General features: G+C 54.1%; 1 protein-coding gene across 1 annotated transcript in view; it reads right to left on the reverse strand.

Annotated features, from left to right (window-relative positions):
- Positions 1–1,410: 1,410 nt before the first annotated feature.
- The window catches only part of ELF4 (E74 like ETS transcription factor 4), a 41,071-nt gene continuing 18,590 nt past the window's right edge, over positions 1,411–23,891 (reverse strand). The window contains exons 2-9 of the mRNA XM_072744963.1: positions 15,478–15,760; positions 11,208–11,379; positions 10,693–10,785; positions 9,138–9,335; positions 8,139–8,222; positions 7,860–8,052; positions 6,931–7,308; positions 1,411–6,036 (exon numbers count right to left, since the gene is read on the reverse strand). Coding sequence (XP_072601064.1) covers positions 5,235–6,036; positions 6,931–7,308; positions 7,860–8,052; positions 8,139–8,222; positions 9,138–9,335; positions 10,693–10,785; positions 11,208–11,379; positions 15,478–15,549 — 1,992 coding nt within the window. The 5' untranslated portion in view covers positions 15,550–15,760 and the 3' untranslated portion in view covers positions 1,411–5,234. The remainder of the gene's footprint in view (positions 6,037–6,930; positions 7,309–7,859; positions 8,053–8,138; positions 8,223–9,137; positions 9,336–10,692; positions 10,786–11,207; positions 11,380–15,477; positions 15,761–23,891) is intronic.

Genomic DNA, 23,891 nt, shown 5'->3' on the forward strand with positions numbered 1-23,891 from the left:
ACCTACCACCTAGGCTGACCTCCGGTGAGAACCTAATCGTTCTGTCTTCCTTGCTCCATCTGCCAAACAGGGCTCCGTTTACCCACCAAGGAAGAGAATCCTACCGAGCAAACAGCGTTGTTTAGCTGAAGTTAGTTCCTCCTGCGCACCGTGGTCGTGGGCCTACAGTTAATGATGGTTTTACCAGAATGTTCCTCTTTGGGGTGCAGGGTTAAAGGGAGGCCCTGTTCAAGTCTCCGTACATCCGGGGAAAGGACCATCCGCTTTCCTTGCGTCCCCGCCTGGGCTGGAGGGGGGTTGATCTGGGCAGTATAGTGTCCCTTCCATAATCTAACCTGCAACAGGGAAGATTGCTGAGTGTTCTGTTGTGTCCCGCCCCCGCTAAGACGAGAGTGGGGGGGGGGGGTAGGGAGAATGGGGTCCGCCCTTGGGGCGGCCTGCTTAGCGGCCCGGGGGAGGTAGCTGCTCCGGCTCTCGGGACCCCGCAGCGGGGCGGCCCGGGACCGCTCGTGCTCCCCAGACCCCGGGGGCCACCGCGAGGGGAGCTGGCACGCCGCGGGGCGCCCGGGCTCACGCCGCCGGCGGTCGGGGCCCTCCGCCCGCCCGCAAACGGACGCCGCGCTCGCTCTCTGATCTCAAGGTGGAAAGCGGCGCCTCGCGGCTGTGCAGCGAAGGCGGCCGCCGTGGGGAGGCGGGGAGCGGCGCTGGCCGGGGCCGCCGCGTGCTCACCTGCCGGCCCAGGAGGCTGGGGGAGGGGACCGCTGCGGGGGGCGGGCGCGACCGGCCAATGGGGAGAAGGCATCCGGCCCCAGCTAAAAGCTCCCTGGAAAGTGGAGGGGTGGGGTCCGGGAGGGGAAGTTCGAAGCTCGGGAGCACTGGAAGGCCTGGGCGGGGGCTGGAGCCCCCCAGGGACGGTCGGGGGCGCAGTCCGGCGGGAGGGACGGGAAGACGGCGGCCCCACCCCAGCCGCCTCTCCCTTCCGCGGCTCTGCTGGGCCGTCAGCCCCCCCATCGCCAGCTCGACAGCGCCACCTGCTGGACATTGGTCCCTACGCCCGGCGCCCCTGAGGCTCTCGGAGGCTGTGACCTTCTGGGCCTCTGGGCCTTGGGAGAGGAGAATGAGCTCACCCACCCCGGGTCACGGGCTTTGGAAACAGAGACCACCGCCTCTTGAAAAATACGTTATGGGGTCAGAGAGAGGCACAGCTGATAGCGGTCTAGGGCTCCCCGTGGACCCTGTTGCGGGGGGAGCCTAGGCCTGGGCAAGGAAGAAGGAAGCAGCTGCCTGCAGTGTTACATGAAGGGCCAAAAAGCTGTGAAAGCTCTCAAGTGTGGCTTGCCTTGCTCCTCCCCCTTTTGCCTGTCACAGTCTAGGGCTGAAATCCCCATGATTAGAGACAAAATTCATTCGTTCTTTCAATAAACATTTATTGAGCACCTACTGTGTGCCAGGCACTGTGCTAGGCGCTGGGGATACATCAGTGACTAACACACAGTCCCTGTCCTTGAGGAGCTCACAGTCTATTGGAGGGGAAACGTACATAAACACATAGCTAAGGAGCTACCATGTGCTAAGTGCTACAATAAGAGGTATACACAAAGTGCTGTGGGAGCCCAGAGGAAGAGTAATACATCGGCTGCTAGCAGGTGAGGAGTGTGTCTCCTGACTCCATTACACACCGTCACGAAGGCAAGGATGTTGTTGCCCTGTGGCTCTGGTGCAAATGCACCGGTCTCCTGAGGGTCTCCTCCAGCCCTCTCCCATAACTTGATCAGCACAGGTTAGTTGACCAGATTAGCTAATTTAACACTTTGAATTAGGAAAGAAACTGGACAGGGAAGTTTCTTTAGGGGCAGGGGATGTTCAAAGTAGTAACAACTCTTGGGTGCCAGGCTGGGGGGTGGGAGTGAGGATACTATGAGGGCACTGAGCCAGGGAGGCCTGGCCCTGGGCAGTGGAGCACCTAGAGTGAGTGTCTATGCAGAGGGAAGGTCAGAAAGAGGTCACCAGCCTCAGACTTTGGTCCCCGTCTCTCACCAGCTTAGTTCAACCCATGATATCTGCTGGTGCTCACTAGATGCTTCATAGCACGCCCTGCTCTGCGGGTGATACGGCCCCCCTGCCCTCAGAAGGTAACAAAGGTAACACACTAACTGCGGAGACAAAATAGGTCCAGGTCATGAAGATTTAAGTAACAGTTTGTGATCTTAACACAGGAGATGTCACAGGCTGTTCTTGATCAGTTGCCAAAAGAGTGGCAATTTGCTACAAATCTAAAACAAAAGACTTCACGTAAGGGTAGGCTGGTCTGGGGAAGCAGCTTCCACAGAGTCTTAGAGGATGGATATGATTGAATCGGTACCAGCAAGGTGTGAGGAGCATCCTGGTCGAGCATAACCAAGTAAAGCGAAACCACAAAAGTGAGAAACTTGGAACAGAGGCCCGCTCGGAGGACAGCAAATCCCTGACTCTGACTGAAGCACTACTTTGGGGGGCAGGGAAACGAAGTGAGAGATGATAGGGGACTTCATGGGGAAGGGCCTTGTCAGGTCAACGACTTGAAATGAAAGCCTTGAGCCCTCCTCCCAGACCCCTGGACTGCATCGAGATTCAGCAAATACGGGGTTAATGCCCAGCTGCCCAGAACAGCCTGGCAGCTCCCTATCTTGAGCATCACCTCCACCGAAGGGCTATGGGGCTATGGGGTGCCACCGGAGGCTTTTTAGCAGAGAAAAGAACAGAGCTGGTGCCCTGGCAGATTGGAGGGGGTGAGACAGGTCACGGTGCGGGGCGTGTTGATGTGTCTGGGAGCGGGGACGAGCTCCGGGTGTGAGCCAGGTTGCAGGCTCTGGGAATGTGGAAGAAAGGCTAGATGTCAGAGATGTGGCAGTCTGACTTCAGGAGCCGGGGGAGGGGACAGGGTCACACGAAGGCGGCCATCAGATGGCTCTGAAATGTCAAGCTTAGAAGGTCAGGAAAATGGTGGTATGATTCATAGAAGTAGGCAAGTCATGAAAGCTTTTCCTTTGGCTTTTTGAGGGGAAAGGTGGTGTGTGTGTGTGTGTGTGTGTGTGTGTGTGTGTGTAAGGAAAGACTCTAAAGTCCAGTATGTAAGGACGCCTGGGTGGCTCAGCTGTTGAGCGTCTGTCTTCGGCTCAAGGCGTGATCCTGGGGTCCCGGGATCGAGTCCCGCATTGGGCTCCCTGCATGGAGCTTGCTTCTCCCTCTGCCTATGCCTTTGCCTGCCTCTTTGTCTCTCATGAATAAATAAAATCTTAAAAAAATAAAGTCCAGGATGTATATAAAGACTTCACAATCCATTTCTGATAGAGGGGCTGGCTTTGGGGCACGACAGGCGTCTGGATGGAAATGTCCAGCAGGCAGGAGCCGTGGACAGTAGTAGGGGCTGCTGCTCTCAACTCCAGACCCATTCCCAAAGAGCCAAGCTAGAGCCAGGAGAACGGGTGAAACCCTTGGGGGGTGCACCCACATTCACGGTGGCAGGTGGCAGACATGGAGCCAGCCCAGGCACAGGGAGCAGAGCAGGCAGCGGGGGAAGCACAAGAGCCCAGCTAGTGCGGGAGGGGGTAGTAAGTAGTGTCATGAGCCGAGAAGGCTCATGGGGACCCAGAACCGTGAAGAAGACATCTGACGTCACTGTGAGGGTATCAATGACCTTCAGCTGATGAGTTCTGTGGAATTGGGGGAGGCAGGGCCACCCCTAACCCATGTAGCACCATCGTGCAAATTTTTTACAGGTGACTCTTGTGGGATGTTTCACTTTCCACCATCAGCAATTTGTCTTGATAAACTGATTATATTAGAAAAAAGCGTTTTGATACCAAGTGCTGGAGACATGTGATAAATGCACCTGCATGCCCGTAAATGGTTCCTTCCCAAGGAGGGAAAGGGGAAGAACAAGAAGAGGGTGGGAGAAGACCTCAGAGGCTTGGCAGTGACCCGAAGGAGAGAGAGAAAAATCTGGGGAGGTAGTTAGGTCAAGTGGATGGTTTTTTTTCTTACTGAGGACATAGCTAAGGGCCCGAGGCACCAATTCACACTAACCAGATTCACCAGATAACAGAATTGTTTCTGAGGCTGCTGTGTCCTAGCTCTTAGCCTTGCCCCCAAATTTGGCTTGAGAGAGGTGAGCTAACTCAAAGGGGAAGGAGGACTTAAGCAGAGAGAGGTTCACTTAAGAGAGGATCGGCTGATGCTTCCTCAGGAGGAGGAAAGAGAGAAGCAAGGAGCCAGGTAGAGACAGGAGAAGGGGCAGGGGCGCTCACATCCGCTGGCTCCTGTCTTCTTGGCGTAAGAGTCAGGGCTAGGTGCGAAAGTCGGAGATGAGGGCCAACGGTCCACTTGAGATCTGCGGGAGCCGTCGTGTAGGTGGGTGGGTTGGCAAACCTACAAGGTGAGTAGAAGGCAGGCTGAACAGCAGGCACGCACAAGCACGAGGGGAAGCAGCCCTGGTGTGCATCGCTACACGACTACCCCAGCCAGGCCAGACAGCAGGGAGCTAGTGGGGCAACACGGACCGGGAGAGATCCCCGGCTCGGGGGGATAGGCTGGTATTACGGCCCAGGCCCTTGTCCCTTTGAACGCCATCTTCCCCGGCACACATGCCCACTGAAATTCTCCTACCCTGGACCTGCTCCGGCTCTGTGACATCTCACCCAGTTGGGGGGATCCAGCCTGTACCCTGTAGCCTCAGAGCAACCGAATGGTTTGTACAAAGGGAACTAGAGAATGCTTTCTCTTCAAACCAAATCCCCATCTCTGCAGCTGACCCGTGGAGACACACACCCTCGAAGATCTCACAGCTACACCCCCATCCTCCCCAAAGAAACAGAGATACAGACCCACGAGTACACACAAATACATACAGAGATATTCACATATGGGATAGGAGGTTCCCCTCGGAGCCCCTGCATCGGCCCTGGCCACAAACTTCTCAGGAGGTTCTCCCTCCATCACCAAGTCAGCCCATTACCCTGACAAGAGCATATCCCCTAGTGCTCTTGAAGGCCATGGTCTGACACCAGGGGTGCCCCAGCTGGGCACGGCTGGGCCATGGTGACACCGGGCAGGGGTCGGGGACAGGGGATCCGGCGGACTGAGATCCCATGGGAAAAGAAGGGCAGGTGTGCTGCTTCAGTCTCTGCTATAGAAAGTCCATATAAAAATGCTGCTCAACTTTGCCTGGTGAGGCATACTGCCCTCAACCCCTTTGCTTACAGGTCATGGGGCTCCATCTTAATAAGAGAAGTGGGGTTGAATGGGGAGAAGGGGGCTGGGGTCGGGGATCTGGTCAGCAGGTTCCCAGATGTGGTCACGCCAGGCTCAGTCATGAACAGGGACCCTGAGCCTGAGGAGAGCTCAAGTTCAGCCACTGGGGTCAGCCCAACAGTGGGGCAGCTGGGAGAAGAGAAAGTCTGGTTCCCCAGAAGGCTCGGATTGTGGGAACCCCTTGAAACCACCTGGGTTGGAAGTGGCTGAAGGTGAGCCCGATCCCTCAGGAGCTCCCTCAGGGTTTCTTCAGGAACCAGCAACCCCTCCATGGGGGCCCCAGTTACCATCCCCTGCATGTACGAGGAGGGCCTCAGCGGCCCCTCCTTGCCCCCAGAGGCTGCCGTGGCACCGGAAGTCCTGATGAAGGCAGCAATGACAGTCCCAGGAGGCTGAGAGCTGGGCCCGGCTGGTCCGGCCCCGGTGACGGAGGATGGCACCGGGTTGGTAGGACGGTTGGCCCCGGCCAGAAGCTGGGGGAGACCACTAAGAATCAGCGGAGCCCCCGGTGCTGCCACCTGACTTTCTTGGAAACTGGTGTTCAGGGGGAAGGAGGCCTGCAAAGTGAAGGTGTCCTTGAAGGTCGAAGCAGGCGGAACGCTCTGGAGGACAAGCTGGGTTGAGGCAGTAGTACTGGCAGGAGGCCCGTTGGTCAGCACTGTGGTCAGTGGAATTGTCTGCAGGGTCAAGGCTGAGCCTGACCCCACTGGGGCCACTCCTAGGTGGATGTTGCTGGGCACTGAAGTACTGAGAAGAGAGGAAACAGATTTGATTAAGGCAAGAGGCATCTCCCAATTGGCCAGGAAGGAGCGCCTGTGAGGAACAGAGCCAGCTGAAGGTGTTCGGTTCCTCTGTGGTTGGATCAGTGAACATCTACCGAGTACCTAGTAGAGTTTGGGAATCATCCTAAAGGACTGGCAAAATAGTGCACTATTTCGAGCCATCTTCCCAATAAGCCCACATGCTGAGTAAGATTAATAACCTGACTTTACAGCTTGGGGAAACAGAAGCCCAGAGAGGCTATGCAACTTGCCCCAGACCACACAGCTAGTTGCAGGGACCCACATCTAGGCCTTCTGACCCCAGAGCTCATGTTCCTCACCACTCCACTCTATTGCCTTCCGTCCCCAGAAGGGCACATCGCCCATGCCAGTATAGTGAGAGCAACATACACATATCTCAAAGCCCAGCCTTCTCAAGGAAAATCTGGAGACGTGGCATGGATAAGAAGTAGCAAGAGCTTGCCTAGAGGGCCCAAGGAATGCAGAACAGGCATCTCTGTAACATTCTCTGTTGCCTCTTTTCCAGAGTGGAGGAGGCTTGGGGAGATGGGCCCAGATGTGGAGGTCCCTGGTGGCTGCTGGGGGAGCACTCAGAGATAACTGGCACAGCCCGAGCTGGTGACAGATGTCACCTAGGCCAAGTGCTGGCTTTGCCATTCTTTTGGTGTGTGACCGTGGGCAGGTCACTTTTCCCCTCTTGACCAACAAGTGCCCCAGTGGCTTCCCAGGGATTCTGTGAGGTTCCCACGAGACTGGAGACATAGCAGAACTTTGCAAGAGGTTGAAAACTCTCCCCACTAACTGCCCCTGCCCCGCCAACACAGGTATGATGGGAAGACGTGTACTTTGGGGCCCTTACCTCACGGTTTTGGCGAGTTTGGGCTGGCTCTCCGGTAGAGAGGCAAGCACACTGGAGGTAGTGGGGGTCTCCTCATCTACAGACAGTCCCAGTTCCAGATTCGCAGATGGCTGTAAGCCAACATTCTGAACCTTTGGCTTTTCCCAGGAAGGGCCTCCCTTGCCCTGGGGAGCAGCTCTGGCGGAGACCCTGGAGCTGGCTCGGCGGGTGGTGCTGGTGGAGGATGTGGAGGGAGTGGAGGCCTGAGGGGAGGCCACCGTGACTTCACTTCTCTCCTCATCATCTTCAATCACCACCAGGTCCTTGGGCATCTCCTTAAACTGGTACACCAGCCTCTGCCCTTCCACTTTGGCAAGGATGCCTCTCTGGTAGTAATATCTGGGGGACAAGGGGCACAGAGTGGGGAGTTAGGCAGGGCGGGCAGTAGGAGGAGGCTGGCCAGGTGGCCAAATGGGAGCCCCAAGGTCAAGAGAAGAGGTAAGGTCAACTCTTGGACTTAGAAGGCTTTTATGAAATTTCTAAGGTTTCCCCCTGAGGACACCAAGGGCCATGAAAAGGGGTCTCAAATGCTAGCCATGCCCTGCTTTGGGGAGAAGGACAATGGGTGAGCGAGGGATGGGAGGGGATTGCTGATGGGGAGCTCAGCTGTCCCCCAGCCTGAGAGATCCCTGATAGGTAACTCGGGCCTGTCTCCCTAGGTCTCTGGCAGGCAGAATGCCCTTCGTGGGGACAAAAGGCCCTAAAAGGCTTTTCTGCTATAAAAAGAGGGAAAAAGCTAGGACAGAGCTATTCAAGGGAGGGGACTGTGCCTCCCAGGAGGGGCCAGGAGATGGGCATAGGGGCAAGAACAGGGGAGAGTTAGCAAACCCTAAAGCAGGAGGGACTTCTGGGCCCCCAGGGCAGGCACCAGGTGCCCCAGCATCCCCTACCTTAGTGCCCGCCCCATTGTCTCATAGTTCATGTCAGGCTTGTTTTTCTGCTTCCCCCACAGCTTAGACACAGCTTTGGAGTCCACCAGCTTGAAGATGCCTTTCTCTCGCTGGGTCCACTTGATGTATTTGGGGCAGGTGTTCCTGTCTTGCAGAAGCGCTAGGAGGAACTCCCAGAGATAGATGGTGCTGCCTGCGGGGGAGGGGGAGGAAGCAGGTGGTAAGGCACAGCCTGGGGCCCTGGGCCCCCTTCCCACCCAGCCAGCCTCCCAGCTGTACCTTTGCCATCCTTAGACTTCTTCCGTATGGGGATGCTGGGGTCAGTGACTGGTGAGGTACTGCGGTTGCCCTTGGTCTTCCGGACTGTGAGGGGAAGGGAGGCGGGGTGCAGGATGAGAATGAGGCCACACCCAGTGCTCCAGGGCAGGCTCCCGGGAGGGAGGGCCCCAGGGATCACTGGAGTGGGTGCCATGGCAGAGGGCAGAGTGGGGGAGAGCCAGGTCACTAGGCCCAGAGACCTGAGATCCGTCTCTGCCACCACAGCCCTCAGGTTCCTGCACCTGCCCAATGGCCTGCTGTCATTTTCAGGCCCCCAAAGCACAGCAGAACCCTCCTGCTGATGCGGGGCAAGGAATGTGGTGTTTACAAATGAGTCACCTCTAGAAGAACCCAATGGGCCCAGCCCAATTTTGGAAACGAAAAGGTAGCCTAAAGGTGTAGCTGTTGTCCAAGTAAGTGTGGCACTGGGGGTTTGGCTGCCACACTAGCAAGGCACTATCAACCAGTCATTGCCTGAGTAAATCAATAACACTGGGGCTTGGGAAAGCCCAAAGTCCTCTCCCATAGATGGCCCCAGTTCCACGAGTTCTGAGAAGGAAGATAAGCACACAGCCTAAGGCGTCTTTTACAGGCAGAGGGCACTCTCCAACCCTCACAGAGGGCCAGGGACTGGCCAGGGGGCCAAGCCTGGTGTCCGAAACACCTAGACTAGGATACAACCCACGTGGGGTCATTGGCATTTCTGCACGATTTTCCGTACATGCCAGGCTGACAGGAGTGGCATGGGAAATGTCAGGCTTTGGGCAGGCCAACCTATGAGGCCAGGTTTTATAGGAGGGAGGACTTTTCATCCATCCCTGTCACACCAGAGAGCTGTCCCCTTAATGTGTCTATGATCCTTGACCCACACATCCCTTACGGTCTCCCTGACCTGCCCCCCTTCCTACTACACCCCCCCCCTGCAAGCGCGCACACACACACACATCCCCCCTTCCTTACTTCTCTTCTTTGATTTTCCAGTCTTCTTGGCACCTTCCTCTCTGGGGACCGTCTCCTCCAGACAACGCCCCTCCTGGTCATCAGTGTCACCTGCCCTGTTCAGGGCATCAGGCTCAGAGACAGGAAACAGGTAGTTGGGCAGAGTGGCAGCCGGAGCAGGGTCTGAGTCTGGAAGCATCTCGGAGGCGGAGGAGCTGACTGCAAGGAGAAAGGCCTGAGGCGCCCACCCGAGGCCCAGTGCTGGGCAAGTGTATGATCCACCCTCCACCCAGCACTTCAGAGGATGGCACGCTCCCGGGGAAGGCTGAGGAGCCGTTCCCCATAGCTCCAGATACAGGATACACCTGAAAATGCCTCCTGCATCTCACACCATGAGGAGAGGAAACATCTGCAGGGCTGTGGGCATGAGCTGGCCCCAATCACAGCTGCCACATTCACAGCCCCCTGCTGGGAGTGGGGAGTTCCAGGCAACACCCAGGGTAAAAGGCCACCTTGATTTAGTCATTCACTTGTTTTACAACTGGAAGGTGCCTTAGATATCATTTAGCCCAATTCCTCTGCTTTCCTGATAAGAAAACTGAGATCCAGAGATGGCAGGGCATGTGTCCAAGGTCACACAGCAAGTCAGTATCAAGTGATTCATCAAGTATTTGCTGAAGCCCGAGGGAACATGAGTGACAGGGTTGGGAACAGAAGTGCTAGGATGCTTAACTGGCAGCTTCAGGCTCTCTTCCCCCTTGCCGGATCCTAGCATCCCCTTGGGAAGGGACAGTTAGGGCAAGGAGTCCTTGTGTCCATGAATCAGGGAAAGGCCTCAGAGGGAGCTGGGGCAGGAGCCTCCCTTGGGGGCCTTCTGGGGTGATGGGGGGCCAAGCTCCGAGCCTGGCACATTTCTAGATAAGCCAACCCCTGCATAGTCTTCCTGAGGGCCCGGCAAGAGAGCAGAGAGGACCGAAGAGTCACCCTGGCCAACAGTAGTCAGCCTTAAAAAGAAAGGCAATTCGGACATACGTGACAACATGGACAGACCCTGACGTCATTATGGTAAACGAAATAAACCAGTCCCCAGAGACCACTACTTCATGATTACACTCATGTGAGGTCCCCAGAATAGTCCAATTCATGGCGACAGAAAGTAGAGTGGTGGCTGCCAGGGGCTGAGGGGAGGGGGAAATGGGGAATTAGTGTGTAATGGGCACATAGTCTCTGTTTTGAAACATGGAAGGTTCTGGAGGTGGATGGTGGTGATGGCTGCCCAACAACATAAATGTACTTGATACCACTGAACTGGACACTGAAAAATGGTTAAGGTAGTCAATTTTATGTTACATGTGTTTTGCAACAATTTAAAAATTGGAAAAGGGAAGTCCCCCTGGCCACCTTTCCCTTGTCTACAGTGCCCCTCTGCCCTCTCCCATCCTGTCACAGCTCAAGAGCACGTTGACATGTGTCAATGCCCGTGTGCACAGGTGCCTGGGACTCTAGTACACAATGTGATATTTTTAAATGGCGTTTTTTTGTTCCCTTGAGTAAAGGCACCAGGGTTCAGACTTACAGATCTGCTTCTCATCCAGGATGTCGTTGGGAGATTCGACATTGAGCAAGACTTCAGTGGTTGACATGGTTTGTGAGGTTGCTTCATTGTCATCTGGTTCCAAGTTCCATGGTGTGGGGTGGGGGAGTGGGCAGAAAAAAAGTTCCCTCAGGATATATAGGGCAGGGGTATAGCTATCACCAGGGCCAACCCAGAGGATAGTGTTAAGGAGCTAAGGGACCACTGGAAGGGGCTCGTGTGCCACCTACTGTAACTCTCCAGCTTTTCTCTACACTCACCCCAGCTGATCTCCACTCTTCCTTGTCCCACTCCATCTTGAAAGACCACAGATCCATTTGGATGGTTTCCTCCTCTACCACCTTTTGCTTATCCTAACCACCCTATCTATAATCTCCAACTCTTGCGGCCTGGCTCTTGCTGCATGGGGTCACTGAAAGCCATTGTGGGCTACTATAGTTCCTGAAGGCACAATCCCTTTCTCTTCCCACACTTCCCTGCTCAGGAAAGAAACAAACCTGCCAGCAAAATACTGCCCTCCAGGATCTGATCCTGTGTCATGCACAAGGTTCCATCTGTTATGATGCCATTGTGAACGTCGTCTAGCTCCAGTCCTGAGTACAGATGCAGTAATTCGGGGTAGGGCACCTGCTCCACGATCACAGCTGGGAACACTGAGGGGTCTTCCAGCTATGGACAAGAGAGGGATCCGGTTTAAGGCTCACCTGCCTCTCCCAAGAACCCCTCCCTACCAGAATCTGGCCCTTCTTGCAATTCCTAAATCTTGGAGCCCTCAGAGCTGTCTTTTGTATGGGATGACATTGCTCTGGGTCCAACCTCACTAGGTGATGCTTTGAGTGGATTCTTTTTTTTTTTAATTTTTATTTATTTATGATAGTCACAGAGAGAGAGAGAGAGAGAGAGAGGCAGAGACACAGGCAGAGGGAGAAGCAGGCTCCATGCACCGGGAGCCCGACGTGGGATTCGATCCCAGGTCTCCAGGATCGCGTCCTGGGCCAAAGGCAAGCACCAAACCACTGCGCCACCCAGGGTTCCCCCTTATTTTTTTTTTTTTAATTTAACTTTGAGTGGATTCTTGATTAACAGAGACAGGCTAGCTCTGTGCCACTTGCACTCAGTCAAGGGCGGGCATTTTTAATTGGTTGTAGTTCTCAGGCTCAGTCTCTGGCAATGAAGACAGAACAGAGGCATTATAGAGGTAAGGTGAGGGCCCGGTCCCTGTCTGGAAGAGAGGTTTCCAATTTCCAGCTTGATTCATTGGGTGCATAGGGACACTGCTCATGTGGAGGAGGAGAAACAGGTTTTTGGAGAAAGAGAAGGGGAACAGTGTCTGGATATTGTGAGTTTGATATTTAACACGGAAATACCTATCAGTGGGTCAAAAATACGTGTCCAAGAGCTTAAAAGGGTGGTTGCTAAATCCCTTAGAGTGGATAACAACAATCAGGATGAGAATTTGACCCCTGGAAGATGTAGCTGCTCTCAAATCAAACAAAGCTAAATGAAAAAGGAGTGTGATTGGGGCGACTGGGTGGCTCAGTTGGTTGGGTATCTGACTCTTGGTTTCAGCTCATGTAGTGACGACCTCAGGGTCATGGGATAGGGCCCTGAGTAGAGATTATCTCCCTCTCCCTCTGCTCCTCCCCCTGCTCATGCTTTCTCTCTCTCTCTCAAGTAAATAAATAAAAGCTTTTTAAAAAAAGGAATGTGATTGCAACTGTCTTTATTCATTCATTCATTCATTCATTCACTCATTCATGGGAGACACAGAGAGGCAGAGACATAGGCAGAGGGAGAAGCAGGCTCCCTGCGGGGATCCCAGGATCATGCCCTGAGCTGAAGGCAGATGCTAAACCACTGAGCCACCCAGGCTGTCTTTAAAAAAAAACAACTGTCTTAAAAAAAAAGTTATTTATTCACTTATTTGAGAGAGTGAGAGAGAGTACGCTTGAGCAAGCATGGAGGGAGGAGGGGCAGAGTGAGAGGGAGAAGCAGACTCCCAACTGAGCAGGGAGCCCAACTTGGGCTTGATCCCAGGACCCTGGGACTATGACCTGAGCCAAAGGCACACGCTTAACCAACTGAGCCACCCAGGTACCCTGCAAACTCTTTAAAAATTATGTAGAGAAGGGATTATATCAGGAGCAACTTTGGGTGACTTTTTTCCCTTTCTTTCAAATTTTCTGTATTTTGCAAATTTTATTTCATGGGGCTGTTAATTCTTTTTTTCATGAAAAAGAATGACAATGCTCAGTTCTGCCTAATGTTTCTGAACAATCCAGAAAAATAAAAATTGATAAACCGCCATTGGGTTTGGCCAGTGGGCAGTCAGCCTAGCTAGAACACTTTCAGGGGACACTTTACAATGGATCTCAGAGAGGCTGGACTGAGTGCCGTCCTACTACACCACTACTGGGGTGTAGTGATGAAGGCCATGGAGTTGAGGGCCATCTGCCCAATATGGTACCCACTAGGCATGGGTGACTATTTAAATGTAAATGTAAACATTTGTCAAGATTAAAAGTCCAGTCCTCCAACTGCATTAGCCATAGTTCAAGTGCCCCATAGTCTCTTGTAACTAGTGGCCCCGGAATTGGACAGGGCAAACATAGAACACTTCTAGAAAATTCCATTGATTTGTCCTAATCTAGAGCCAGACAGCCTGGGCTTGAAAACAAGCTCTGCTACTTACTAGCAGTGGGGCCTTGGGCAAGCTACCTAATCTTGCTGTGCATTGCCTTCCTCATTTGTAAAATTGGAGTGGTCATATTAACCCCATAGGGTTGTGTGAACAGATCAATGCACGTAAAGCCCATAGACCAGGCTCGGTGTAGAGTAGGCTCTCATCGAGTGTTTTAGGTATCAGGGACTTCTGGGAGACTATTAATGCTTTATTTCTTAACATGGGTGGTGTGTTCATGGGTGTTCGTTTTATAATTATTCTTTAACATATATATGTATACACTCTTGTATTAATGACACATTTTTCAATACAAACCGTTTCCTGAAAAGGGAGAGAAAGGAGGTAAGAATGTAAGCACAGAGTGTGGAGACCATACTGATGAAGAGAAAGGAGTTAAGGAGGCAGTATTTTGAAGGAGGTAGGTAGAAAGGAAAGAAGGGTTTCTTCCAGGGTTGGGGAGATGTTCTAGGTTGAGGAAAAAGGTCTGGAAGGTCTTAAGGACTTATGAGAGAGTCTACGGCCATACCACCCTGAACGCGCCCGATCTCGTCTGATCTCGGAAGCTAAGCAGGGTCGGGCCTGGTTAGTACTTGGATGGGAGGACTTATGAGAGCGATGTTGGAAGTGACCACTGGGTTGAGGTCTTGGAGGCAGGAGAGAAGTATAGGTAGGAGGTACTGCTGGAAGGAAGAGGGACAGTTCTTTCTCCTGGGCCCATGGGAAGTAAACTGTTCTTGTTCTTTCCTTATCAGTAAAAGGAAGAAGGGAGGGAGACAGAGGGTGTCCTTGGCTTTGAGCTTCTCTGTGAATTGGAGGAGAAGCTGTCTGAGGGCAGAGGGGCAAGTGTGAATGTGGAAGGGAACAGCCTCCATGAAGCACAGTAACAGCTGCTAAGCAGACCGAAAACAGGAAAAAAATGACTAGCAGTATTGAGAACACAGAGATGGTTAGATTTTTCTTCCCTTTCCCTTTCCTTCCCATGATACCTCCCGCAAGGGGAGGCACAGCCCAGGTGTTGGATCAGACTGAGCGCTTCTAGGTGAAGACCCAGGACAGAACACGCAATGCGCTCAATGCCCGCTAGGGGGCAGCCCTCGGTAGGCCGCTAGAGGGAGGACAAAGTTTTCTGTCCTCAAAAGGATTTAGCACAGAGAATGGCAGTATTAAGCTGGGATGCCCTTAGAGATAATCCAACTGGATCTCTTCTTGGTGAAGATGGGGAGATATCAGCCAGATAGGGTAGGGGATGGGACTTGCCCACGTGACTCTGTGGCCAAACTGGGATGAGAACCCAGGACTCCTGACTCTTAAGCCTTCTGTTCCTTCTACCGGACCTGGCTGCCTCTTCTCCAGTTTGTGGAAGGAGAGGAGTCGAGAGGGCCAATGAGTGTGCCAAGACACCATCCAGTGGGTACAGTCAAGCACCCGGAAAGCATGCTCTCTTAGCCTCAGCACGTAGCAAGATACGGAGCGGTGGGGCCTAAGTGCCGAAATTCTGCCCTATTTTTCTTTCACCTTTCCCCCACCAAAGAAACCCATTTCCAGATCTGAATCCTCTGATTGAGGCTGAAAAGATGGTTATGGAAGGGCTCATCAACCAGGCTAGACACATGAGTCTGAAGGGACTGGGAGTTGGTCTTTGCCCTGTGGGTCCAGCTGGCAGCGCTCACTCTTGCTATGTGGGTGTCCCAGCAGCCTTCTCACTGTGACATTACAGGTGGGGGGGGGGGTGGACATGCACGTGAGGGTCCATGTGCACTGGTGCATTCAGCCCACATTGCTGCCTGCCCGACAGCTTGGCTGCTGTGTTTAATAGCTGCACAGCTGGCTTGGTGACTGCCCGTAGGCAACTGGCTCACAGAATGACCGCCAAATGACTAGTGCCTGGCCGCATGAGTGACGGACGCGCAGGCACACAGTCTGGCTGGCACACAAGCCCAGTGGTCTGGACCCAGAGGGTGCTTGATCAATACTTGAGGGCTGGCCAGTCCTGGGGCTGGCTGGCTGGCTTGCTGTCTGCCTGCCTGTGTGTGTCTATCTGATAGTCCATTTGGCTAACTGGGCTCCGTTCTCTGGGGCCATACCTGGTGGATATCATCCATCCCGTTGCTTGCAAACTCAAAGATCAGGTCACTGGGCTGCAAGGTAATAGCCATGCTGTCTCCTCAGAGAGCTGACAGCAGGATTCGCAGGGCCCTCTGGAGCTGCAGGGGGTATCCTTGACGAAGAAATGCTGCTCAGGTACCTTGGAGCTTAGAGCCTATACCCCGAGCCACAGTAAAATAGGGGGTGTGGAGAGCTGGAGTAGGTGGTGGCCTAGGCCAGGTTCAAGGCTGCATGCTGGGCTGGGCAAACCGCAGGAGTGACCTAAGGAGAAGGGAGAGATGGGCAATGAGCAAGTCACCTTCCTTGAGATTTGTTCCCAAGACAGCTAGCCAACCACAGGGACCCCACTGCCCGGGGCAGACTGCCATCTAGCCTGGGAGGGATGGGAGAAGAAAGGGGAAGAAGAAAGGAAGCAGGTAAAAAAAAAAAAAAAAAAAAAAGGAAAAAGAGGAAGTGAACTGAGCTGCGTCCAGTGGGAAGTGGCGGGGCCTCAGTGTCAGCCTGTCACCAGCATCTGCCCCTGAGCTGGCCCTCCCTCCCTTCTCTCCTGCCTCCTCTGGAGGCTCTCTCCTCCTTAGGAAGATTAATCCTCAGGGTGTGGCCACTGGGGAAATCAGGGCACCCCATACGTCCCTATAGATGGGACAGCAGCATGAAGAATCCATAAGATTTCCTTGGCTTAGAAAGAATCTTGTGTGAATGGGTGTGGGTTAGGGATACATGGGTGTACCAGGTGTGCTTCCAGACTCTGCCTGGCTTAGTCTACCTTGGAAGTGGAGGCCAGTTAGCTCTGTGGGGGCAGAGTCTATAGAGGAAGAAATATCTCAGCATGTGGGGGGCGGGGGTTGTCACCAGGACTAGTGCTGATCTGACTCTGCTCCTGAGGAGGGGACTTTCGGAATTGGCCACGCCCCCAGACAGCCCTGAGCTGGAGGGACAGGTGGGCCTAAGGCTCTGTGCCCTTAGCCCTTATCGCTGCCTGGCACCCTTGCTACCCGCAGGAGCGGGTGGCTTCTGTGCCTTGTGTGGGTTCACGCTCTTGGTTCAGCTTTGCTTTCAGTTTCAAGACTGAACTGTCACCCTGGGAACTTGAGAGGAGAGCCCCAGCTTGGGGAGGGGCCCCCAGAATCTTCTCCATCCTCCGGGGCTGGCTCTGGCCCCCCTCCCTTTCCAGGAAACCTGTGTGCTGCAGCCCACATGCCTCTCCAGGCCCCAACTGGCCCCAAAGCCTCTGGTACTCCCGGTCTGTACCTCAGGTGCTCACTCACTCGACACCAGGCCTCCAATTGTTTCCTGTGTTTGCTGCGTGGTCACACCCACGCCTCCCTCCCCCGTGCCCCTCCCGCCAGCCCACTCTGCTCCTCTACTCCTGAACACTCAGACCTCGCCACGTCCAGGTACCACAGCTTCGGCCCTTGGGCTTGTTTTTCATGGTATCCTCGTGCGTGCCTCCACGCAGTGGGTCTGCGAATGCCTGAGGAACTGGATCCACGGCCCACAGTAGGAGCAACACATCTGACTCCTATCTCCCTGACAACACCTTTGCCAGTGCCAGGGTGGCCAACCCTTCTCCTGGCTCCGAAAGAAAGGAGGAACTGCAGAGAGGGGCAAAGGGGAGGAAAGGGAGGAGGACCACGGGTGACCTCTGTGATGACCGCTCCCCCCATAGGAGACACCCAGGCCTCTCCCACTTCCTTTCCGTTAGCCCACAGGGCTGGCTCCGCCCGCTCACCACCCCCCCCCCCCCCCCGCTGCTCACCCCCACACCTTTCCACCCACCCTGAACACAAAACTTCAAGACTGTCACCCAACTCAACCTGTCAGGTCTGAGTTTCCCTTGCCGAAGGAGACAGCCCTGCTAGGACGAAGAGGCGGCCCTGGGGAAAATACGGTCTACAGTCGGGTCCTGAGCCCCCCCTACCCCCACCCCACCCCACCCCACCCCCACTGGGCCCTGCCGGTGACCCGGTCTCCTGTGACCTGCTGGAGAAGCCTCCCAGGACCATTTATGCTTGGAAGGTCTGTCTCTGCTAGCCCCAGCGCCCCGAGGCCCCGCATTCCGCAGCTCCCCGCCCTCCCTCAGGCCGGCTGTCTGCCCCCAGGAAGCATTCTCATACTAATCAAATGAAAGGGATCACTTTCACCTAATCCCACTTTGTCTAAACACGAAACTCCAGTGTCTGCCCCCCCCACACAAGGTCATTCTGCCGCAGCCCTTCCCTCCAGGTTTGCTCATCTCTAGGGCTTCTCTTCACAGATCAGCACCTCACGTTTGCGAGTTCACTGGTGCTCTCTGCCTATGACCTCCCTTCCGTGCACCTTCCCGACCTCCCCCATTAGGCAGTGGCTTCCTGGAGGGCAGGGACAACTGTGCTGGTCATCAGTGAAACACGAGCACCTCACACTGTGCTGCCTGTAGCAGACACTCCATTTATTTTTGCAGAACAAACACATGAATGAACAAACGAACAAACGAATGAATGATATTGGTTGGTCAGTACCAGTGAGGTGTATTTTCTGGGCAAGAAGTATCTCCTTTTTTTAAGATTTATTTATTTATTTATTTATTTATTTATTTATTTGGAGAGAGAGAGAGAGAGAGAGAGAGAGAGAGAGAGAGAGGCAGAGACACAGGCAGAGGGAGAAGCAGGCTCCATGCAGAAAGCCTGACGTGGGACTCGATCCAGGGTCTCCAGGATCACACCCTGGGCAAAGGCGGCGCTAAACCGCTGTGCCACCGGGGCTGCCCAGCAAGTATTTCCATGTGGGGCGCCTGGGTGGCTCAGTCAGTTAAGTGTCTGACTTCTTTTAAGATTTTATTTATTTATTCATGAGAGACAGAGAGAGGCAGAGACAGGCAGAGGGAGAAGCAGGGCGTGGGGAACCCGATGCAGGACTCAACCCCTGGACCCTGAGATCATGACCTGAGCCAAAGGCAGATGCTCAAACACTGAGCCACCCAGATGCCCTAAGCGTCTGACTTTTGATGTCCGCTCAGGTCACTATCTCAAGGCTGTGGGCTGTGAGATAGAGCTCTGTGAGTCTGGCTCTGCGGGGAGTCTGCTTGAGAGTCTCTCTCTCTCTCTCTCTCTCTCTCTCTCTCTGCCTCTCCTCCCTCCCCCTCCCTAAAAAAATATATCCATGTATACATTGGTTGTGGGGTGGGTGTTGTGTACTCAGGCTTATGAGAGAAAGGGAGAGAGAGAGAAATGTGTGCCCTGTGCATGTTAGTTACATCTGTGTATTTTTGCATTGTAATTTACCATGGGAGCTCTCACGGTGGGTGTGCAAGCACACCACAAATGTACCTGTGTGCAGGGTGTGCTGGTGGGTCCCCAGTGTGGGGATGTGTGCCTGAGGGCCTCTGTGTGTCAGAGGGCTTCCCTGGTTGGACCAGCAGCGCCACAAGCTTGCTTGTGGGTTCCTCCTCCAGGCCTGCCTTCTCGAGAATAAGAATGAAGAGCCTGGGCTCATGCTGGCTCCAGCAGGCTGCGGCAAAGAGGGCTGGGATGGGCTGCCACCGCTAGCACCCCCCTCCACCCCAGCTACAGAAAATTCAAAGTCCTATGCTTCCTGGGAAGAAAATGCCAGCCGCAGTATATGGAGGTGGTGGGAGAAGGAAGGCAGCCCCACAGAATATTGGATGGAATCCTTGGCCATCGATGTAGAGAGGTTTGAAATAAAGGAAGAGACTAATCCAATTGCATTCTTTAAGTGTCTAAATGTCGAAGTACCTAAATTCAGGACTTGGTTGGTGCAGGTTCTGCTGACCCAGGGTTAGGGGGCATTGTGAGGCTGCTGCACCCAGCACCCAAGGCTGATCCTGGTTGTCTTGTACTGTCCGGAGCTCCAGCCTACAGCTAGGAAGGTGAAGGGGTTGTGGGGGGAGGAAGTAGCCGTCCTACTTTTCGGCCAAGGCTAAGAAAACTCCCATCCCAGCCCCACCACGGAACCTTCCAGTCCAGAAAGTTTCTCCCCTCCCCCCTCAGATGTTTGAGGATTTGAAAGTGAGAGGTGGGGAGAGGCTCATTTGCATGTTCACTCACTCTCCCCGGCAGAGGAGTGAACCACCCCCTCCCCAGTCCCTCAAAATAACCTCCCTCTCCCAGGAACCTGAAACCAAAAAAACCACCACCCCAGAAGGCCCGCCCTGCTGGAGGCCAGAGAGGCCCACACCAGGGGCACTCCTCCCTGCTGTCCTTACAGACACACTGAGACACGATGGGGAGTGGGGCACTAGGTGGGTACACACAGATACTTGGCTAGACGTGCCTGGGAAGCTCCCCACCCGCCCCAGCGTTGTACAGATCACAGCTGGCTCCAGGCAGAGCCTGCTCCCAGGGTGGCAAGAGCTCTACTCCCTTCACTCCCCTGGAGGCCACTGTAGGATCCCTGGCTCCCAGGGCCTGTCCTACTTGCACAGAAAGCAAAGCGTCTGGAGAGCATATGGCCCCGGACACCGTGTGTGAGCGAATGAGTGCCACAGGAGGGAGCAAGCAAGCGAGGGCGCCTGCATCCCCAGCCTGCGAATGCACACCTTTGGCTCACTGTGGTTCTGAGTGCATTTCAAAACCAAAAGAGCTAAATAGAAGTGGTTTGGGCTGCTCCTGCGTCATCACAGCTGGGCCCCCTTCAGACGTACAGACCCTTTCTGAGGTTGTCACTGGAGCGAGTCAAGCGGTGTCCAGCGCCCACCCCTGCGGGCCTCCTCTGCATACAGGAAGCAGCCCCTATGTGAAAGCCACATCCACAGGCTCTGTGGAGCTACTTTAAATCTACAGCTGTTCAGCTGAGCCAATGGCTCTCACAAAATTGCTGGTAACACCCGTGGCATTTTCACGCACGCCAGGAAACATGGGAGCCAGATGGTCAGCCAGGCCACAAAGCAGAGTTCTCCTTCTCCGGTTCCTCATCCTCTCAGAGCCAGCCTTCACTCCCGAAATACCCAGGACTCCATGAAACCTTTCTGGAATTCTCTGGAAAGGAAGTGACAATTTCCTTCATGCCATTTCCCACTCTCTCAACGCCCCTCCCCCACAACCACAAACAAAATGGAAACTACCCCAGGAACAGCTGTACCCTCCACTTAAAAACAGCCCCTCCTCTGGCTAATAGTCATCCAGAAGCAAATTTGCATGCGGCACCACGTGACCAGTGATGTGTATTTAAGAGCCAGAGGGCCAGAGCCAGGGGTCCAGTCTGTAGTCATGGTCTGAGCACAATAATCCGTCCATGGGACTCCCCCACAGCCTTGACTCCCATCAGCAAGCAGAGCCCTCCTCCTTGAGCAAATGTCCAGTAAAGGGGCCCCAGCCACAACTATTTGGTCAGCTCCTTCTCCTCTATCCCTTTCTTTTCACCACCCCCTCCATTTGAGATGAAATCAGGAAGAGGGAGGAAAAAAATAAAGGTTTTGCAAGCTCTGTTGGTTGGGGTTTCTCTTTGCTTATTTACAAGAAACCCAGTTTCCTTCCTTGGCCCTGGGTCACTGCCTGCTTCCAGTGTAGAGTTTGCCACAACTCCAATGGCGAGGGAGGTCCAGAGCTCATCTCCAATTGCCCTTTGCCTTTTCACAGTTCTAGCCTAGCCTCTACCTTCCCAGGCCCTGAGCTCTCCCAGTGGAGGGGCGATTAGGGCCGCAGGAGGTGACGGGTCTCCCCTTTCTCCAGGAGTCCCATAAGCTCACCCCACAGTGTGCGCCGCCCCGTCCCAGGGAGGAGGAAGGATGTATCCCAAGCAGATGTGAGACCCTGGAGAAGTCGGCCATCTTTCTGGGTTGTGGTTTCTGTCACCCTTACTGTGGGGGAGGGCTGAGGGTAAGCCAGCTTTAGCAGATGCTCACTGGGGAGTCTCGGGTGAATGAAGATGGTGGTGGGAAAGCACTTTGGAAATTAAAAATCAGTCATCCATAAGATGAGTTTCAGGTGACCTCCCGGAGAGCAAAGGGGGCTTGCCCCCCCCCACCGCCGTGAAGCCCCCGGAAGTCCCCTGTTGGCTCCAGAACATAGACAGGGCGGGGCTGGAGGCTTCCAGTTGTTGACTTTGAAGGGGCTGGCTCCTCGAGGGGGTTGGGGGGCCCCCGCGGGGAGAGGCAGGCTGCTTTGGTCAAAGAGGTGTTCCCAGTCTGCTGTCCTCACCACCTTCACCCCGCCCCAGCCCTTGGGGTTGTGGTTATGTGGCAAGAAGAGCTCTACAGAAGCCCCAGTACGGGAGGGGGGGGGAAGGGTTACTGACAAAGGAACCTATTTCTCCAGTCCTGACTCCCAGGGGCCTTGTCTGAGAAAGCCAAAAGAGCACCCCCTGGAGGTGCCTGCGACCTCCACATCTTTATCTCTACCGCTCCAGGGACCCACCAAGGGGTCACTAGGCTCTTCTGGGAAGTGAAGGACAAGCCAATTGCAAGGAGAACACATTACAGGAAAGAAGGCAAAGCCTAGTCCAGAGCAGCTACCAAAACCCAGTACTGTGGGCTGCCGGTACAGTCTAGGAGGGGACCCCAGAAGTCCCTGCGGACCATAAGGGCATGAGCCTCCCAGTGAGAAGATCTAGCCTTGCCTTGAGGTTTGGCTAGGTCACCTTTTACCTCTGTGAAATGGGGACATCCTTCCTAGCTCACAGGGTTGTCGTGCAAGGCCAGTGAGTTAATGTAGGTGAAAACTCTTTGTTATGTCCCAAACATGTTTTTTCAATTTCCTGATCTGATTTGTGTCGTTTTGGCTACAGTCACTCATCAAATATTCAGTATATCTTTACCTAGACAGACGGGAAGACAGGGACATGGAGATGATGGGGTGAGCCGAAGGTGAGGGAGGACATAACCGACAACCACAAACCTCATGGAACAGAGAGGAAACCAGCCTGGCTATGGGGAAGACAGACTGGCTGGGAGGTCTGGGAAATCAGAGGGATAAGTGCATAGGCCCAAGATCCACCAGTTGGTGGAACTTGAACTTAACATAGACAGCTACTGAGAGTTCCTGGAGATTCTTGAGCAAGGGAGGGGCCTAAGGCAAGCAGTTCTTTAGGCAGATCCATTCAGTCTGAGTGTAGGGGTGGAGTAGATGGAAAGAGACCTGGTGATGAGGCAGCTGGAACCCAGGAGGTGAAGCCCAGAGCCACCCTGAAGAAATAAAATGACAGAGTGTAGGGCAATACAGTAGTGATAGGGACCCCAAGATGTGGAGCTTGTTCTTATTGTAAACAATGTTAAAAAAATAAGAAGTGATTGGGGCAGGAAAGATGGCAAGAAGATGAACTCACCTTGGACATTCTGAGGTTGAGATTATCTTGAAAACCCCAGGTGAAAAAAGAGGACCTGGAGAGTCATTCTGCTACACACACACACACACACACACACACACACACACACGCGCATGCACGCAGATGCACACACCCCATAGGCAGGAAGGATCTCTACAGGCCTTCAGTGGCCAGAGGAGCAGGCCTGGCCCCGTGAGGCTGGGAACCCAGATACAATACTGTGGTAGAAAGTAGCATGTGATGAATGAAAGGTGGCCTCAAATGGCACACACCTCACCCCTGCCCCCAGGAAGGCCTGCTTGCTTCCATTGGTGGGGGGAGGGAGGGTAATAGAAACATTGACCAGAGACTAATTAAATTCATTAGTGGGTTTTTTAGAAGCTGGGGTAATCTTTGACTCGGCACCAACAGGATATTAAGTCAGATAACTTTGATTGAAGGGACAGTGTTCTTTGTCAAGGCCTGTGCCAGCCCGTGTCCTAGAAACTGATGCGGAGGCTCCTTGCTCAGATCTGGGACTCCTTCAGACGGCAGGGGCTGGGCTGGTTTCGCTGCTTGCTTGGGTGCCCCTTCCAAATGCCCCGTACCCTACCCCACCCACCTACCCTTGGGACCCGGCTGCTTCCCAGGCCAGCAAAAGCAAAGGGTAGTCCACTGTTGCTTGCACAGAGGGGAGGGTGCAAGCAGAGGTAGAAAGACAGCCTATTAGGACGCAGGCAGAGGGGAGGGCAGCTTCAGCTCTGATGTCACCATGAACTCTTGGGGTTCCTCCTCCCCCACTCCACCCCCACTGCTCAAAGCCTCTTCCTGACTCAGAGTTCCAGGGTATCAAAGTTAAAAGGGACCTGAAAGATCATGGCATCTACCCATCCTATCATCCAACTGCAGACACCAAACCCCTGAGGGAGGATAAATGACTTGTCCAAGGTCACACAACCAGTCACTATGACTCTCAGGTGACCTTTCTTCTTCCCCTCCTCATTGTCTCTCGGCATCCTCAATAAAGCCAACCCTTTCCTCTGGTGAGAACAGACAGCAGCCAAAGACCCAGGGCTGGCAAATAGCAATGAGGCTGCACTGTGCAGAACACATTTAACTTTTGCAGCAACTTCCCCACCTCCATGCCTTTGCT

The sequence above is a fragment of the Vulpes vulpes genome, chromosome X, assembly GCF_048418805.1.
Source record: "Vulpes vulpes isolate BD-2025 chromosome X, VulVul3, whole genome shotgun sequence".
Taxonomy (NCBI): Eukaryota; Metazoa; Chordata; class Mammalia; order Carnivora; family Canidae; genus Vulpes; species Vulpes vulpes.